We start from the raw sequence: 19,044 nt of genomic DNA, 5'->3' as shown, positions 1-19,044 counted from the left end.
AACCCAGGAGTCCGGGCTTTAGTCACTAGACCCCACTCCCATCCTCACGCTGGGGACAGACCCCAAGATTCCTGACTCCCAGCTCTCCTGCTGTAAGCACAGTAACCTGCCCCTGTCCCAGAGTCAGGGGCAGAAATAAAAAATCCAGCTGTTCCTACTCCAAGCCACTGACCCCAGCTCCCCCACAGAAGAGAGGCAGAACAGGGGAGTCCTGACTTCTGTCTCCAGGACCCTCTCTCCTGTCCAGTTCTCAGGCAGCTCCTGCTGGCAGCAGGATAATCATGGCTCAGGCCCTGGCGGTTTCCTGCCCCCCAGTCTCATGAGGGCAGCTTTCATCTCCTTGTTCCTCAGCGTGTAGATGAGGGGGTTGAGGAGCGGGGTCACCGTGGTGTAGAATACACCCACCACCCTGTCCACGGGGTGCTGGGACCCCGGCCTCAGGTAGATGAAGACCAGGGGCACGTAATAGGTCACCACCACGGTGATATGTGCCACGCAGGTGGAGAAGGCCCGACGCCTGCCCTCAGCGGAGCGGATCCTCAGGATGGCCGAGACAATGAATGTCACCAGCTCGTTGAGCGCTGTGTCCCCGCAGGCCAGCTTCAGCACAGCCGGGATATCGCAGAAGATGTAGCCTACCTGGGTGTCCCGGCCGTAGGGCAGGCGGAAGGTGAGTGCAGTCTCTATCAGCGAGTGCAGGGAGCCCCCTAGCCAGGTCCCCGCTGCCAGGCACAGGCAGGCTCTGCGGTTCATAATGACGCTGTAGCGCAGTGGCTTGCAGATGGCCAGGAAGCGGTCGTAGGCCATGACCGTGTAGAGGAAGCACTCGGTGCAGCCCAGGAAGTGGAAGAAGAAGAGCTGGGCCACGCAGCCATGGAAGGAGATGGCCCCGCCGCCCGACAGGAAGCCGGCCATCACCTTGGGCACCACCACCGAGGAGACCGTCATGTCCAGGAAGGACAAGTGGCAGAGGAACCAGTACATGGGCTTGTGCAGCCGGCGCTCCCGGGCCACCGCCAGCAGGATGAGCAGGTTCCCGCACAGCGTCAACAGGTAGATGAGGAGGAAGAAGAGGAACAAGGGCACCCGCAGCTCTGGGGGGTACGAGAGTCCCACCAGGATGAAATGGGTGATCTGGGATCTGTTCCCACGCTCCATCCACTCCGTTTGTGTCCCTGCGAGTGAACGTGGGGTGTTAATGATTAATGAGCAGAGAAGCAATGGCTGATCTCTGCAGGGGCATTTGGGATAAGACTCACTCTTGTGCAAGGGGAAGAAACTTCCACTCTGGAAAGTCAATACTGGAACTGTCAGTTTGGGCCACCATCAAGGAGCGAGTGGCTACTCTGTGGCATGAAGGACTCACTTGCCATTGGAAATGGGAATTTTCACCAGTTAGGGACCTGACCCCGTAGTGAGGAAGAGCAGCAGAGAGAGACTGAAACAGGTGACAGACCAGTCCTACAGCTGCCCCTCTGGATACTGTTACCTGGTGTGCATTCCCGTTGGGCTGCCATGGCTAGGTCTTTAAGCAGCTCCCACTTGCTCTCTTCTATGCTCTGAGATCTCCCTTTACCGCCAGATCAAACATTTCACACAGGAGGTGCCTTTGTCTCCAATGCGATGCCAACCCCAAACAGGCAGGGGCTCGGCGGAAACAACCCCTAGGGGAGGACATCCTGGAGTTGCCTGCTGCAGGGTCCATGCACCTCACTGAGGAGTGCTGATCTTCTCTGGCCGTTTCTCTGTTTCTATGCATCATTTCTCCCCTCTGTTTAATTTCTCCTTCAGCTCTGGTGTGTCCTTTCTCTCCGCAGCTTCTTATAACCTGGCGCCCCAACTGCCCTCATCTCTGCGTTCTCCCCTCTTCCCCTGTGTATTTCTCTTCCCCCAGCACCACTCATGGCTGCGCCAATATTAAACTGTTGACATTTGCTGTATTTTTCACAAATAATGAGGTTCCCCCATTGGCAAACCCAAATGGTCATGATTAGAAACGGTGTTTGGGGCAAAAATGAAGGAGACAAGAGCATTGACTTAGCCATTAAAGGAGACCATGGATCTTAAAAGAATGGCCCAGTGAGGGACTGCACGGAGTGGGGTTCAGGCTCAGTAGGGGGTGCTCTCCCCTCCAAGTCCATTCTGAACCCAAGGTGGCATTAGGGGGTGCTGTGTTGCCAGAACCAGGGTGGTGAGTCAGCCGGGGGTTGTGGGGGTGGAGGGCTCTCCTCTCTGAATCAGCACTGACTGCAATACTCCAATATGATGCTAGGGGCGCTGTTCTGCAGGGAAGTGGGGCAGGCGATCAATAGAGGGAGCTGTCTACAAGCAGCCAGTGCTGAACCCACTGCCCCAGTGCACTGCTACAGGGCGCTGTGCTGCAAGGAGCAGGGCAGGGGCTCAGTAGTGCAGTGAGACTCCCCTCACCACACCACCACCAGTGTCTCCCAGCCTACAACACCCCACATTTCCTGACACAAATACACACCTGTTCCCCCTCCCTCCTGCATCCCTCATTCCCCTGTGCACACCTACATGTTTCCTCTTCCTCTTGCACCCTGTGGTCACACACACACACACACACACACACACACACACACACACACACACACACACACACACACACCACTTCCTTCTCTCCTGCATTCTTCATTCCCCTGCACTCCCACACCAGTTCCACTCCTTCTTGTATTCCTCTTTTCTCTGCCTACATACACGATGTTTCCTTTTCCTCTTGCCCCTGTCCCAACACAATCTAAGTTTCCTCTTCCTGCCCTCTCAGTTGCTCTGGCAAATATATCTAATCATGTGAATGGTAATTTTGCTGGTTATTTTTCATAACTGGAGTTTTATCTGCCAGCACATAAAATTGTCTCCTTTAGAGAAACTCACAAAGAACTTCCACCTTTCAAAGTGGCCTCCCGCCTCCTTAGTTCTCAAGGGGAGTGCAACCACAGCTTCGCTTAGATGAGCTGCCCTTTTTCAAAATGGCCATTCCCTCCCCTTGTTTCTAGCATGAATGAAGCCAGAAACCACCACTTTTAAGGCTTTTATGGGCAGCCTGTGACTTCAGCCCCGGTGAGAACAACGGGAGATAGATGTGGCCACCAAACTGAGTGAGTTATTTCTGGAGTCTCATTGAGAACAACAGGAGATGTCAGCCATTTTGGAAGAGGGAAGTGCCAGTTCTACATGGACTTCTCTGTAGTAGCATGTTATTCATCAGACCCTTCTGAAGTAGAAATTTTCACTTATGAAAAGTAAAGGGGGGGGAATGACCATTAATTCTAATTAAAGTTTTCAACTGTAACCAGTACACAAAATTTCAATGAATTTTAACCATAAAGGAAGTTTGACACCTCTGAGCTATTGTTATTAAGATCCTTCAGTTCAAAGAAATGATCTGACACCAGGTGTTAAATATTAAAAGCACCAATTTTAATCCATAAGCAAATTAACTGATTTACTGGTAAATTGTCAGAAAAGTAATTCTGTGCCCAGAGAGTAAGAGCTATAATATTTGCCTATGCTGTGATTTTTTTTCATAGATTCCTGGATTTTAAGGCCAGGACCATAAGATCATCTGGTAACACAGGCCAAAGAATTCCATATGGTTATTCCTGTAGTGAGTCCAATAGCTTGTGTTTGACTACAGCATATCTTCCAGAAAGGCATCCCACCTCAATCCGAAGACTTCCAGAGACAGAGAATCCACCACTTCCCTTGGTTGCTACTGTTAATAATTAATCACCTTTCCTGTTAAAAAAAGGCATGGCTTGCTTCTAATTTGAGCTTGTCAGGCTTCAGCTTCCAGTCATTAGTTCTTGCTGTGCCCTTCTCTGCTTGATTAAAGAGGTGATTAATACCTGCTCTTTTCTCCCCATGCGGGTTCTTATACACTGTCATCAAGTCACCTCTTGATCTTCTTTCTGATAAGATAAATAGATTGACCTCCTTAAACTCTGTGAGGCAAATTTTTCCAGCCCTCAAGTCATTTTTATGGCTCGTCTCTGAACCCTTCCAATTCCTTTGTACATAACAAAGGTGTTGAATCCTTGCTTTAAGTCCAAGCCTTACTCCTGGGGGAATTCTGTGCCAAAAAATTAAAAATTCTGCAACACAAAATTAAAAATACTGTGCACAATATTTGAAAATTCTGCAAAATTCTGCATCAAATTATGCATCTGGTGTCAAAATAACACAATATAATCACACAGTTTCAATAATTTTTGGTCATTTTTTCCAAAATACCTGTCAGCAAGTATGTCCATAACAATACAAACAACAACAAAATTCAGGATAGGTCTTTTGACAAATAGATTCCTTCCTAGGCATATTAAAACAGAACTCTGAGTAATAATTCATTTAAACTACAATAGAGACCCATATTTCCTGCACCCATCAGAAGCAGTGCAAAAGTTTTGGGGAGTCAGGGGTAATGGAGGAGCTGAGTGAGAGGGAAGTAGATTGCTGGGAAGGAGCCTGGGTGTTCCTGCACCCCCATGTGTCCTTGCAACCCCTATCCACATGTGTCCCTCCACCCCCATTCAGACACCCACTCCCCCTCCCTATGTGGCCCTGTACCTCCTCCCCCTGTCCCTATGTGTCTCTCTGCCCCTACTCATCCACTCCTCTGTCCCTATGTGTCCCTGTACCCCAACCTCCTGTCCTCATGTGTCTCTCTGCCCCCACCCAGCCATCTCCCTCTCCCTATGTGGCTCTGTACCCCAGTATCACAGAATCCCCCAGGAATACCATGATCTTGTTGGAGTTGGTGGGGGGCTACTGTACTGCTGCTGTACTGCGAAAAGTGATGAGAAGTGGTGCCCAGGACGTATGCTGCCCTCTGTCTGCACAGTGGTGAATTTCACCCTCACACGTAACCACACAATGGCATGAATACATCCCTGTGCACAGAGACGCAGAGAAGGGGCAGGGGAACGGCGGGAGTGTAGCGGGGTGGTCACCCCACTCCTGCCTTGAAGGACTTAAAACAGCCCTGGGAGAGGGCTGCAGCGGGGGAAAAGCTGGGCTGATTGGGGGAAGCAGCCACAGCTGGGGCCACGCCCCAATCAGACCACAGCTGGCCCTATAAGAGGGCTGAGGGCCAGAGACTGAGACACTCTCTCTAGCTTCAGAGAGAGCAGGACCTGGATGCCTGGGAGCTGAGGAGGGTATCTGGGGTGGAGCAGTGCCGGGGAGGGGCAGAGGGAGCTGGGGAGCCACAGCCTAGCAAAGCCCCAGGCCGCAGGCTGAGTTAAGGACCCACAAAAGGCTCCTAGGGCTGCAGAAGGGCAGCCCAGAGATAGGCAGAGGCACCTGGTCCAACCCCCCTTGCCGATGAGGAGTGGTTACAGACTGCGTCTGCCCCAGGGAGCGGGGGCTAGATGGTGACTGGCAGTAGCCACTGAGGCAAGATGAGGATAGGGAGTTAGGGGTTCCCCTGGGAGGGGAGACCCAGAGAGAGAGGGTACTGCGGTGGGCAGAACTCCTGGGAAAAGGGCACAGGGGTCTGGGAGGGACACGGGGGCCAGCAGCAGGCGAAACATCAGCAGGCAGAGGGCGCTTCGGACTAGAAAAGAGCTAATTCCCTGGATGACCGGCAGGAGGCGCCGCGCCGGTGAGTCTCACCCCGCCACAGAGGGATACAAACCAAGAACAAAGCTCTGTTGGCTTCAGAGGCCTCCAGCTGCACCTCTGGCCCAGGTTACTCCTATTTCACACCCCTGCGGGGAATTCTCTGGCGTGTGTCACACGGCAGGAGAGCCTAGACCAGCATGAATGTCCGTCCCCTCCCCACTTACAATGTCGGGGTCAGATTCTCAGCTGGTAGAAATCTACACATCTCCTTTGATCCCAGTGGAGTTACTTCTAGTTTAAACCAGGGCGCGCAGCTGAGAGGGGAAACAGCCCCAGGGAATCCAATGGAGTCCCCCAGGAGTCAGGTCAGGGGGAGCGAGAGCAGAATCCGGACCCCGGTGGAGCGGGGGATCTGGCTCTTTCAGTTCAATGGCGCTACAGTTATTGATGCCGGCGGAGGACCTGGTCCCGGGGGTCTATGAGCGTTATGGACAATGATGCAGAATCTCCGTTAATTGGCGACTCTGCCGAGGTCTCAGCCTGGGAGTCTGGCGGGATTTGGGGCCCTGGTCCCGATGGGCCCGAAAGGGATTTAAAGACCATGGAGAGCCGTAAGGAGGCTGGAAGCTGTGAGAAAGCTGTGGGGCTCGGCAGCAGTGTGGGGGATACGCTGTGGCAGCCCTCGCTAGCTTCGGAGCGGATTAGGTCTCCGGGTTGGATACCAAGAGCCCAGGCTGTGCCCCTCTCCTGGGCGATGGGCCGTTTGGGATAAGGAAGCTGGATGGTGCTACAGAGGAGTCACGGCCGGGGACAGAAAGAAGAATTCCAGCCAGCTGGAGCGGCCCCTCCCAATGCAGCCAGTGTAAGACTCCTGCTTCGGTAAAGTCCTTCTCGCTCTGTCCCTCAATCTCTGCCTGTCTCTGAATCTGCCAGTCTCTGTCTCGCGCCGAGGAAGATGTCAGCCCAATATTTTCTTTAGAGAGAAATCGATCCAGCCGTCCGTCCATCCTTCTCTGTGTGCCTGCCTGCCAGTCTGTCTGTGTGTATCTATCCTTTATCTCCCTCTCTTCATGTGTTACAGCCCCAACCCGCCAGCGTCTCCCCTTCAGCCCAGCCTCTCCTGCACAGGGAAAACTCCCCGGCCAAATGCAAACAGACACTCCGTTATTGTCCTTCAAATCTCACCTTAAAAATCCCTCTGGCAGGTTATTCACAGAGCCCAGGCTGCTGATCACGGCCGAGCAGATGACGAACTGTGGTCAGGGGCGCTGGAACAATTTGTGTCGTGGGGGTGCTGAGAGCCGTTGAACCAATCTGTGAACCCTGGAAATGGTGGAAACCACGTCAAGGGAAGGGGTGCAGTCGCCCCCCCAGCCCCCCAAGTTCCAGCACCTCTGGGTGTGGCTATTCCCCTGGTCCTTTCCTTTTCCTTCTCTCTCTAATCCCAATACCCCCCCCCCCAAACAATTCACATGATAAACAAGCTGGGGCAATTCTTCACCACATTCATTGGTTTGTATGTTCTTTCCTCATCCTCTTCCTTAAGATACACACATAGCAGCCCATGTGTTTATGGGAAATGTTAGCCACAAATAGAAGGCTCTAAGGTACTGTGATGATAAGGGTGGGGAAAGTGCCTATATAGAACTGAAGCAATTGGAATAGGACAGGAGAATAGAATAGAATAGAATAGAATAGAATAGAATAGACGCCCCCTTTTTCTGTTCGTCTCTGGACTGTAGGATCTTCAAGGCAGACACTTTCTCTTTCCATGTTGGATCACCAGCCAGTGAGGCCGTGTCCCCAGGTGGCATTACACTGACAGAAATATTCACCGCTCCTAGTGACAGTGAGTCGTGGGGGCAGTGGAAGGAAGGGTGAGCATTGCAGATATAGGATGACAGGTCTTTTCATTTCAGTAACTCACTGGCATTATTTCTCTCCCCTACCCCAGGAATGAGTCCCACATGGGGCTGGTCAACCACACTATGGTGACTCATTTCATCCTCTTAGGGATCCCCAACACCGACGGCCTCCAGACCATCCTCTTCGTCATCTTCTTAGCCTTCTACCTCTGCACCCTGTTGGGCAACCTGCTCATCTTCTCAGCCATCCTCGCTGACGCCCGCCTGCACACCCCCATGTACTTCTTCCTCTGCAACCTCTCCATGCTGGATATTGGTTTTTCTTCTATCAGCACTCCCAAAATGCTGGTTAATCTCTGGGTTCGGAGCAGGGTCATCTCGCTGGGCGGGTGCATGTCCCAGGTCTTCTTCTACCACTTCTTGGGCAGCACCGAGTGCCTGCTCTACACTGTCATGGCCTACGACCGGTATGTGGCCATCTGCCACCCGCTGCGCTACCTGCTCATCATGAACTGGAGGGTGTGCGCCCTCCTGGCTGCCGGCACCTGGATTACCAGCTCCTTCCACGCCACCATCCTCACCACCCTGACCTTCACGCTGCCCTACTGCGGGTCCAACGTGGTGGACTATTTCTTCTGTGACATCTTCCCGGTGGTCAAGCTGGCCTGTGCAGACACGTACGTCATTGAGATGGTGACCTTCACCAACACTGGCATGGTGCCCATGACCTGCTTCCTCCTCATCCTCGCCTCCTATGTCAGGATCGTCTACTCTGTCCTGAAGATGAACTCAGCTGAAGGGCGGCGCAAAGCAGCCTCCACTTGTGCCTCGCATCTGGCGGTGGTGACGCTGTTCTTTGGGCCCTGCGCCCTGATCTACACTCAGCCCCAGCTGAGCAAAGTGCTGGTGACCCCTGTGCAGATCTTCGGCAACGTGGTCACGCCCATGCTGAACCCGGCCATCTACACGCTGAGGAACAAGGAGGTGAAAGTGGCTCTGAGAAAACTGAGAGGGGGTCCAACGCCTGCACGTTGATGCAGTGAGGCAGCTGCAGGAGTAGCATTTGGGTCTGCATAGAAATACATCGACAAACACACCTGTATGGCTGCTCCGTGGCTCTTGTGAACCTCTGTCTCTCCCCATCCCCACACAGCCCCTATCTATCTATGTGGATCTCTACAAGTCATAGAAATGCTCCTAAAAATACCGAGCTGTCTTTGACATACTGTAAGGCTGATATTTTCAAAGCTACTTGAGGGACAGGCACACTCAGCCTGCATCAAAATTGATAGGAACTGGAGACCCAAACCTTGTAGAGGATTTTGAAAATCTCAGCCTTATTACCCAGCTCTACACAGCTCGAACTCTTTAACCCTATCATTATAAGGCTGTTTTTCTAATCCTTCAGTTATTCTCATGGGTCTTCTCTGATTCCTCTCCAATTTATCAGCACCTGTCTGGAATTGTGAACACCAGAACTGGACACAACGTATTCTACCAGTGTTCACACCAGTGCCAAACAGGGAGGTAAAATCACCTCTATGCTCGTACTCGAGATTCCTCCTTTATGCATCCCAGGGTCGCATTAGCTCTTCTGGCCCGAGCGTCACACTGGGAGCTCACGTTCAGCTGATTCTCCACAACGACCCCAAATGTTTTTCAGAGTCACGGCTCCCCAGGAAAGAGTCCCCCGTGCTATAAGCACAACCCTGATTCTTTGTTCCTAGTTGTATGTGCGTATGTTCAGCTGCATTGAAATGCACATTGTTTGCTTGCGCCCCCTTACCCAGCGATCCTGATCCCGACTGGGGAGGAGGTCAGAGGAGCTATTCCAGGGTTGGGGTTCGGATGGACGTCAGTGGAGTTTTCCCAGGGTGAGGGAGGAGGACACTGGTGTTAGCCTAGGGTTAGCGTTAGGGTCAGGGAAAAGGTCAAAGGAATGATGCTTGTATTGAGATAAGGGAGTTGGGTGACGCTAGGGTTCAGGTGATGGATGAAGTCAATAAAATGTTACCCAGTGTTTGGGTGAGACAGGAAGTGAATACATTAATGCCAGGGTTTATGAGGGCTAGGCAGGAAGTTATGCGAATGACGTCATCTCTTTGGGGCTGAGTTCCCCACGTGAGACATATGGTAAAAATTATTCCTTTCTCCCACCCATTTCTGTTGTAAGCTCTTTAGGTCAGGGGCTGTCTCTCGCTGTGTGTCGGTGCAGCACCCCTTGCACCTGGGCCTCCAGGCCTCCCATACAACAGAAACAATAATGTATTTTTCTGAATTATCACTGTGACACCTGACACCCCAATATTCACCACTGTCATGTAATTCGGATATGTTTTGTACAAGGTATGTCTTGTAAGGCATCATTCTAAAAGTCTTGATCTGCTAGACGTTAATATCTCATTGGATTGTGTGTGCCATCATCGCATGTGAAGTTATGAAGTTTGGCTTCGTTTGTGTTACTGAAACAAGCAGCCTTTCAGGTACCACAGTGAAAAGGCCAAACAATGTTAAAGGCTTATTGTGGAAATGCACAAGCACAAGGATAACCCCAGGAACTGTGTACAAGTTTCTATTGTACACAGTGCTGTAGAGATAGCAGTACTCAATGGGAACTGTTTGAACCAAGTCACAGCAAAAGAGCTTTCGAGCAAGTGGGAAGAAGATATAAAAGGGGGACATTAACATCATGATGGTATCTCACTCTCCCGACAACAACACACCTGGAAACACCTGAGGGGCCAGGAATGAACTGTGGGAAGAGATGGTCCCAGGTTGGAAGGATCCTTAGCCTATGAATGAAAACCTGGGAAAGCCAAGGCATCTTGTGCCTTAAGAGTCTGCCAGCCTGTTCATCACTCAGGGTGAGAATTTGCTAATTCATATCCCAGCTATCTAGTGTGTTAAGATCAGTTTGTGGTTTTTGTTTATTTACTAAGGTAATCTGCTTTGATCTCTTTGCTATTACTTATAGTAATTTAAAATCTATCTTTTGTAGTTAATAAATGTATTTTTGTTTTTTTTAAACCAGTTTGTGGAATTCATAACTGGGGGGCAGAAAGCTGTGCATATTTTCCTCCACATTGAGGAGGGGGTGAATTTCATGAGCTTGCACTGTACAGTTCTCTGTGGCGCGCAGGACAATACAATTTTGGGTTTACACTCCAGAGGGGGTGTGCACTTGAGTGCTGGGCAATCCCTGAGCTGAAGCCTTCCCATGCCGAACTGATCACAGTGTCTGTGTCTTTCTGCCGCTGGGCGTGTCGCTGCCTGTGTGTGCTGGAGGGGGCTTGAGGGCCTGGCTCAGCAGGACAGGGTGAGGGAGCCCAGGCTGGTGGAACAGGCGGGCTTAGTGGTACCCCAGTACATCAAGTGACACTCAGGGGGGCAACTTGTCACAATCACTAACTCCTAGGACATGGGATTTAACCTTGTGCCTTGAAATGAAAAAAAAATAATAAAAGAAATAAAGCGAAAGGAACCTGGGTAGATAACATCTCCCTGCAGAACAGCGCATGCGAGCCCAACGTCCGGCACTAGAAACAGCCCGGACGCCGAGGGAAGAGCGCCCCCTACTGAGCTGCCTGCACCACTCACAGCACTGCAGCGCCCCCTTTGCACTGCTGGGTTCATTCTGAATTTTCTTGGTTGTTTCTTTGCATTTGTCCAAAGAGCCACAAATCCAGACTCTGGTGAGACTGAGAGAAGAAAACCTGGAATGGAAGATCAGGGCACAGGTTGTGCACTTTGATTTTAAAAACTGCAGTAGATTCTGATGGACAATGGGAAAGTGCCATTGACCTCCAAGCCGTGGGCACTGGATGCAGGGTTGCCAACACTCTAATCACACAAAACTAAACACCACTGCCCCTTCCACTACCCCACCCCTTCCTCGAGGCTCCACCCCTCGCTCCATCTCCCCTCCCTCCGTCACTCACTCTTCCCCAACTCACTCATTTTCACCGGGCTGGGGCAGGGGGTTGGGGTGCAGGAAGTGGGCTTTAGCTGGGGGTATGGGCTATGTGGTGGGGCTGGGGTTGAGGGTTTGGGGTTCAGGAGAGAGCTCTGACCTGGGGAAGGAGATTGGGATGTGAGGGGTATGGGTTCTGGGCTCTGGTGCAGGCTCCAGGTGGGGCCAGAAATGAGGGGTTCAGGGTGAGGGAGAGAGCTCCGGGCTGGGGCAGAGGGTTGGGGTGCAGGGGAGTGAGGACTCTGGCTGGGGGTGTGGGCTCTGGGGTGGAGCCAGGGATGAGGTGTTTGGGGTGCAAGAGAGGGCTCAGGGATGGGGCAGGTAGGGTGACCAGACGTCCCAACAAAATCGGGACCGTCCCGATATTTAGGTGTTTGTCCCACATCCCGATCGATCTTCGGTTGGGACGCTGCACTCCGCGTTTTTTTGTTGTTGTTGTTGTTCCGCCGGCAGCACTCGGCTGGTCTCGGCTTTTTTTTTTTTTTCCCCCTCTCCTCTGAAAGCCGGCAGCACTCGGCTGTTCTCGGTTGGTTCCCCCACCCCCCTGAAAACCAGAGGCTCCCCCACTGTAAACTGATCCACACATTGCTACCAGTCTGGACCCAGCTGGACTCGCATGTCAGAATGCTGAGTGCAAGGAAAAGTTACGCCCAGTGGTTGTTACTTCTCTGCTCTGTCATTAGGGTGATGAGCCTGGTGTAAATACCTAGACGCTGGCGATAGGCATAGCTAAGGGAGGGTGCAGAATCTCCTCTGACTGCCCGCAGCACTCGGCTGTTCTCGGCTTCCCCCCACCCCCCCGACTGCCAGCAGCACTGGGCCACAGTAGGGAATTGGGAGAGGGAGCTGTTTGTGTCGTTATACCGGCAGCACTCGGTTTTGGGGTTTTTTTGCTCCGCCGGTGATGCCCCGCCTTGTGTCCCGATATTTTCTTCCTGTCATCTGATCACCCTAGGGGCAGGGGGGTGGGGTGCGGGAGCGGGTTTGGGGTGCAAGGTCCTGGCAGCACTTACCGTGGATACCAGGAAGTGGCCATCAGGTCCGGGCAGCCAGGGAGACTCTGCACACTGCCCTCATGCCTGCAGGCACCGCCCCCGCAGCTCCCATTGGTTGTGGCTCCTGACCAATGGGAACTGTGGAGCCGGCACTCGGGGCGGGGGCAGTGCGCGGAGAATCCCTGGCCACACATGCACCTAGGGGCTACAAGGACCTGGCAGTCATTTCTGGGAGCTGCGCGGAGCTAGGGCAGGTAGGGAAGTGCCGACCGGAGCTGCCAGGGTCCCTTTTCAAATGGGTGTTTCAGTTGAAAACTGGGTGCCTTGCAACCCTGATTGGATGGCTGGAGAGGGAGAAGCAGGGAGAGCAAGCGGCTGTAGTAGTTGTAACTGAGAACTGTATCAATTCATCACACCTACATTTAAAGAGCCCATGGGAATTATTTGCAAACCATTATCTTGTGGCCAAGACAAAAGCCTGGGACACAGGAGATCTGGGTTCAAGTACAGTCTCTGTAGATGACTCCCTATTTGACCTTTAGTAACTCACTAAATCTCTTTGTGCCTCAGTTTCCCCATATGTTATACATGGATAATTAAATCATTTGTCACTCTCAGCTATAAAATATGTATCACATTCACGTGAGGACTGCCTTTAACTGTGCTAGGTGTAGCACAAAGAGGCCCATGTGTCAGTCCCAGATTGTAGGTCCTTCATAATACCCATGATAACAATAGGGATAATACAAATTAAAATAGTCAAATGCAGTTCCGGCTCCGGTGTCCGTGGCAATGACACACAGAACTCAGCTGATGGAAACCAAGAATAACTTCTGAGCCTGGTACCAGCACAGTGAGAAGACCCAGCCTGGGGACTTATTAAAAATGTCAACATTGCACCCCGTGGGATGGTCTGACTGGGCTGGGGATAACACAGCTACAGAGATTAATTATACCGTCTGCTTCTGCCCCCTCGTCCTGGCTCCCAAGTAAGACACCCCCCAGAGAAGAGCGGGAAATGATAGCGATTAGCGAAATCGCAAGGGGCCTCATTACAACTGCGGTGCTGGGACACCACAAATGGATTGATGACATCACTGCTGGAGCCCCCCCAATCTAGCCCTGTCTCTCTCACATCCCTCTCTGTGTAGTGTCGATGGATTTGTCTACACTATAGAGCTTCCCAGCGATGTCGCTAACCACCGCCAACCCCTTAGTGTAGACACACAGTAGAGGTGCAAGATGAGACGTGTGTCTATTCCGCTTACCAGGCTAGTGAAGGAGCAGCTTTCGTTCAGTTAAATCAGCCGTAATCCTCTAAAGACCCTTTCTCCTGACTCCTGATTGTGCAAAAGGGTGGGCAAGAGAATACGCGCAAGGCCCAGAAAGACGCAGCGCGACGTTCATCCCAATGACAAGAGGAGGGATGGCGCTGATAACCCTTCCTATGTTTGGGTTTAATTACATAAACCGTGAAAAGCAGCGTCTCTCTCACACTGTGTCCGAGCGCCGTCCCGAACAACGGTGCCAGGATCGTGTTAGAGTTGGGCGGGGGGGAAAGAGTGTGGTACTGTACTGCCAAAAATGACTCAATACTGTTCTTGGAGTCTCTTCTGTACGGCGAGAAGTGGTGCCCAGGACGTATGCTGCCCTCTGTCCGCACAGCGGTGAATTTCACCCTCACACGTAACCACACAGGGGCACAGAGACACAGAGAAGGGGCAGGGGGACAGCAGGGGACACAAACCAAGGACAAAGCTCTGTTGGCTTCAGAGGCCTCCAGCTGCACCTCTGGCCCAGGTTACTCCTATTTCACACCCCTGCGGGGAATTCTCTGGCGTGTGTCACACGGCAGGAGAGCCTAGACCAGCATGAACGTCCCCTCCCCCCTTACAATGTCGGGGTCAGATTCTCAGCTGGTAGAAATCTACACAGCTCCTTTGATCCCAGTGGAGTTACTCCTAGTTTACACCAGGGCGCGCAGCTGAGAGGGGAAACAGCCCCAGGGAATCCAATGGAGTCCCCCAGGAGTCAGGTCAGGGGGAGCGAGAGCAGAATCTGGACCCCGGTGGAGCGGGGGATCTGGCTCTTTCAGTTCAATGGCGCTACAGTTATTGATGCCGGCGGAGGACCTGGTCCCGGGGGTCTATGAGCGTTATGGAAAATGATGCAGAATCTCCGTTAATTGGCGACTCTGCCGAGGTCTCAGCCTGGGAGCCTGGCGGGATTCGGGGCCCTGGTCCCGATGGGCCCGAAAGGGATTTAAAGACCATGGAGAGCCGTAAGGAGGCTGGAAGCTGTGAGAAAGCTGTGGGGCTCGGCAGCAGTGTGGGGGATACGCTGTGGCAGCCCTCGCTAGCTTCGGAGCGGATTAGGTCTCCGGGTTGGATACCAAGAGCCCAGGCTGTGCCCCTCTCCTGGGCGATGGGCCGTTTGGGATAAGGAAGCTGGATGGTGCTACAGAGGAGTCACGGCCGGGGACAGAAAGAAGAATTCCAGCCAGCTGGAGCGGCCCCTCCCAATGCAGCCAGTGTAAGACTCCTGCTTCGGTAAAGTCCTTCTCGCTCTGTCCCTCAGTCTCTGCCTGTCTCTGAATCTGCCAGTCTCTGTCTCGCGCCGAGGAAGATGTCAGCCCAATATTTTCTTTAGAGAGAAATCGATCCAGCCGTCCGTCCATCCTTCTCTGTGTGCCTGCCTGCCAGTCTGTCTGTGTGTATCTATCCTTTATCTCCCTCTCTCCATGTGTTACAGCCCCAACCTGCCAGCGTCTCCCCTTCAGCCCAGCCTCTCCTGCATGGGGAAAACTCCCCGGCCAAATGCAAACAGACACTCCGTTATTGTCCTTCGAATCTCACCTTAAAAATCCCTCTGTCAGGTTATTCACAGAGCCCAGCCTGCTGATCACAGCCGAGCAGATGACAAGCTGCAGCCAGGGGTGTTGGAACAATTTGTGTCGTGGAGGTGCTGAGAGCCGTTGAACCAAACTGTGAACGCTGGAAATGATGGAAAACACGTCAAGCCAGGGGGTGCAGCCACCCCCCACCCCCGCGAGTTCCAGCACCTCTGGATGTGGCTACTCCCCTGGTCCTTTCCTTTTCCTTCTCTCTCTAACCCCAATAACCCCCCCCCCCACACACACACACACACAATTCATATCATTAACAAAGCTGGGGCAATTCTTCAGAACATACAGTTGTTGTATGTTCCATTCTTGTATGTTCCTTCCATCCAAAGATGTAGCAGCCCGTGTATTTATAACAACAAAACCCTAGCAAAACAAAGCGTTGCACTGCACATATGGCCATCCCTCTGCGGAGAGAGAGAGCAAACCATGATTGACGTACTATGATGATAAGGGTTGGGAAAGGGCCTAGCTAGAATAGAATTGAGGAAATTGGAATGGATCAGGAGAGAAGAAAAGAAACTGGAATAGAATAGAATAGAATAGAATAGATGTCACCTTTGTCTGTTCCTCTCCTGACTGTAAGGCCTTCAAGGCAGATAATTTCTCTCTTTACGTTTAGCGCCAGCCCAGTGAGGCCCTGACCCCAACTGGCATTACACCGATAGAAATTTACACCGCTCCTGATGACAGTGAGTCATGGTGGCAGTGGAAGGAAGGGTGAGCATTGCAGCTATAGAATGACGGGTCTCTTTGTTTCAGTAACTCATTGGCATTATTTCTCTCCCCATCTGCAGGAATGAGTCCCTCGTTGGGCGGGTCAACCACACTCTGGTGTCTCATTTCATCCTCTTAGGGATCCCCAACACCGACGGCCTCCAGACCATCCTCTTCGTCACCTTCTTAGCCTTCTACCTCTGCACCCTGCTGGGCAACCTGCTCATCTTCTCAGCCATCCTCGCTGACGCCCGCCTGCACACCCCCATGTACTTCTTCCTCTGCAATCTCTCCGTGCTGGATATCGGATTTTCTTCCATCAGCACCCCTAAATTCCTGGCCAACCTCTGGGCAAAGAGTAGAACCATCTCGCTGGGTGGGTGCATGTCCCAGGTCTTCTTCTGGCACTTCCTGGGCAGCACCGAGTGCCTGCTCTACACCGTCATGGCCTACGACCGGTATGTGGCCATCTGCCACCCGCTGCGCTACCTGGTCATCATGAACCGGAGGGTGTGCGCCCTCCTGGCCGCCGGCACCTGGATCACCAGCTCCTTCCACGCCACCATCCTCACCAGCCTGACCTTCACGCTGCCCTACTGCGGGTCCAACGTGGTGGACTATTTCTTCTGTGACATCTTCCCGGTGGTCAAGCTGGCCTGTGCGGACACGTACGTCATCGAGACTGTGACCTTCACCAACACTGGTATGGTGCCCACAGCCTGCTTCCTCCTCATCCTCGCGTCCTACATCTGCATAGTCTACTCTGTCCTGAAGATGAACTCAGCCGAAGGGCGGCGCAAAGCAGTCTCCACTTGTGGCTCACATCTGGTGGTGGTGACGCTGTTCTTTGGGCCCTGTACCCTCGTCTATACGCAGCCCCAGCTGAGCAAAGTGCTGGTGACCCCTGTGCAGATCTTCAGCAACGTGGTCACACCCATGCTGAACCCGGCCATCTACACGCTGAGGAACAAGGAGGTGAAAGCGGCTCTGAGAAAACTGAGAGGGGGTCAAACGCCTGCACGTTGATGTGTAGCAGCTGCAGGAGTAGCATGTGGGTCTGTTTGGAAATACATCGACAAACACATCTCTCTCTGTCTCTCCCCATCCCCACACAGCCCCTTTCTATCTATCTATCTATCTGGATCACTAATAATCATAGAAATACTCTTACTTCGCTGTCTGACATGCTGTAAGTCTGACATTTTGAAAGCTGCCTAAGGGACAGGCACACTCAGTCTGCACTATAATTAATAGAAATTGGAGATTCAAACCTTGAAGAGGACTTTGAAAATCTCAGCCTTATTGCACAGCTCTACACAGCTCGAACTCTTTAAGTCTATCATTATAAGGCAGGTTTTCTAATCCTTCATTTATTCTCATGGCTCTTCTCTGATTCCTCTCCAATGTGTCAGCACCCGTCTGGAATTGTGAACACCAGCACTGGACAGAGTGTACCATCAGTGGTCACACCAATGGTAAAATCACCTCTCTGTTCATACTAGAGAGTGCTCCTTTATGTATCCCAAGGTCACATTAGGTCTTCTGGCCACAGCATCGAACTGGGGGCTCACGTTCAGCTAATTCTCCACCAAATCTTTTTCAGAATTGCTGCTCCCCAGGAGAGAGGCCCCCATCCTGTAAGCACAGCCTCGATTCTTTGTTCCCAGATGTGCACACATACATTTAGCTGCATTAAAATATCACAAATCCAGACTTATGGTGCCTGAGAAAAGAAAACCTGGAATGGGAAATCAGTGCACAAAATGTGTACATTGATTTTTAAAACCGCTGTAGCTTCTGATGGATAATGGGAAAGCTCCATTAACCTCCAAGCCATGGTTACTGGGTGGCCATAGAGCGAGAAGCCAAGAGAGCAGGTGGCTATAGTATTTTGTAACTGAGAACTGTATCAATTCACCACACCTACATTTAAAGAGCCCATGGGAATTATTTGCAAACCATTATCCTACAGTTAAGACAAAGGCCTGGGACACAGGAGATCTAGGTTCCAGTATAGGCTCTGTATATGACCTTAAGTAATTCACTACATTGCTTTGTGCCTCAGTTTCCCGACCTGTTATATATGTGTAATGTAGAGCTACTGAGACTACTGAGTGAGAGAGATTAGTGACGCTGCTTTACAGCCTTAGCTAAGTGCCACTTGACTAGACGCTCATTCCTTTAGCGCCAAAGGTCCCCGGTTCAATCCTGCCTGCTGACAGCCCAAGTCTGTTGGTGTTACAACTGGATAATTAAATCCTCTGTCACTCTCAGCTATGAAATGTGTATCGTATTCAGGTGGACACTGTGCCTATGTATCTGTGCTGTGTGTTGCACAAAGGGACCCATGTCTCCGTTCCAGACTGTAGGTCCTACCATAATATCTATGATGATAATACAAATTAAAATAGTCAAATGCAGTTTCGGGTCCAGTGTCTGTGGCAATGACACACAGAACTCAGCTGATGCAGCCAAGAGTAACTTCTGAGGCTGGTACCCAGTGCAGTGAGAAGGCCCAGCCTGGGGACTCATTAGAAATATCAACATTTTAATTAATCCTAGTGGCCATTGCACTCCGTGGGATGGTCTGACTGGGCTGGGGATAACACAGCTACAGAGATTAATTATCCGTCTGCTTCTGCCCCCTCGTCCTGGCTGCCAGGTAAGACGCCCCCCAGAGGAAGAGCAGGAAATGATAGTGATTAGAGAAATCGCAGAGGGCCTTATTAAAACTGTGGTGCTGGGACACTAACAAATAGATTGATGAGATAATTGCTGGAAACCCCCCTAATCTAGCCCTGTCTCTCTCACATCCTTCTCTGTGTGGTGTCTATGGATTTGTATAGAGCTTCCCATCAATGTAGCTAACCCCCGCCAACCTCTTAGTGTAGATGCACAGTAGAGGTGAAAGACGAGGCTCGTGTCTATTCTGCTTAGCTAGCTAGTGAAGGAGCAGCTTTGGTTCAGTTAAATCAGCCGTAATTCTGTAAAGACCCTTTCTCCTGCACCCTGATT

The 19,044-nt window shown here is 51.8% G+C and overlaps 3 protein-coding genes across 3 annotated transcripts; 2 read left to right on the top strand and 1 right to left on the bottom strand.

Annotated features, from left to right (window-relative positions):
* Positions 1–279: 279 nt before the first annotated feature.
* Positions 280–1,158, bottom strand: LOC101939624 (olfactory receptor 10G6-like). Its single transcript, XM_024113121.2, has one exon. The coding sequence runs from the start codon at positions 1,156–1,158 to the stop codon at positions 280–282; it is 879 nt and encodes a 292-aa protein (XP_023968889.1).
* A 6,389-nt stretch (positions 1,159–7,547) lies between these two features.
* Positions 7,548–8,480, top strand: LOC101939340 (olfactory receptor 10D3-like). Its single transcript, XM_005312853.1, has one exon. The coding sequence runs from the start codon at positions 7,548–7,550 to the stop codon at positions 8,478–8,480; it is 933 nt and encodes a 310-aa protein (XP_005312910.1).
* A 7,648-nt stretch (positions 8,481–16,128) lies between these two features.
* Positions 16,129–17,055, top strand: LOC101939071 (olfactory receptor 10D3-like). Its single transcript, XM_024113125.1, has one exon. The coding sequence runs from the start codon at positions 16,297–16,299 to the stop codon at positions 17,053–17,055; it is 759 nt and encodes a 252-aa protein (XP_023968893.1). The 5' UTR covers positions 16,129–16,296.
* The last annotated feature ends 1,989 nt before the right edge of the window (positions 17,056–19,044 follow it).

This window comes from Chrysemys picta, chromosome 13, assembly GCF_011386835.1.
Source record: "Chrysemys picta bellii isolate R12L10 chromosome 13, ASM1138683v2, whole genome shotgun sequence".
Classification (NCBI taxonomy): Eukaryota; Metazoa; Chordata; order Testudines; family Emydidae; genus Chrysemys; species Chrysemys picta.
This window is presented reverse-complemented; position numbering and strand designations above follow the sequence as displayed.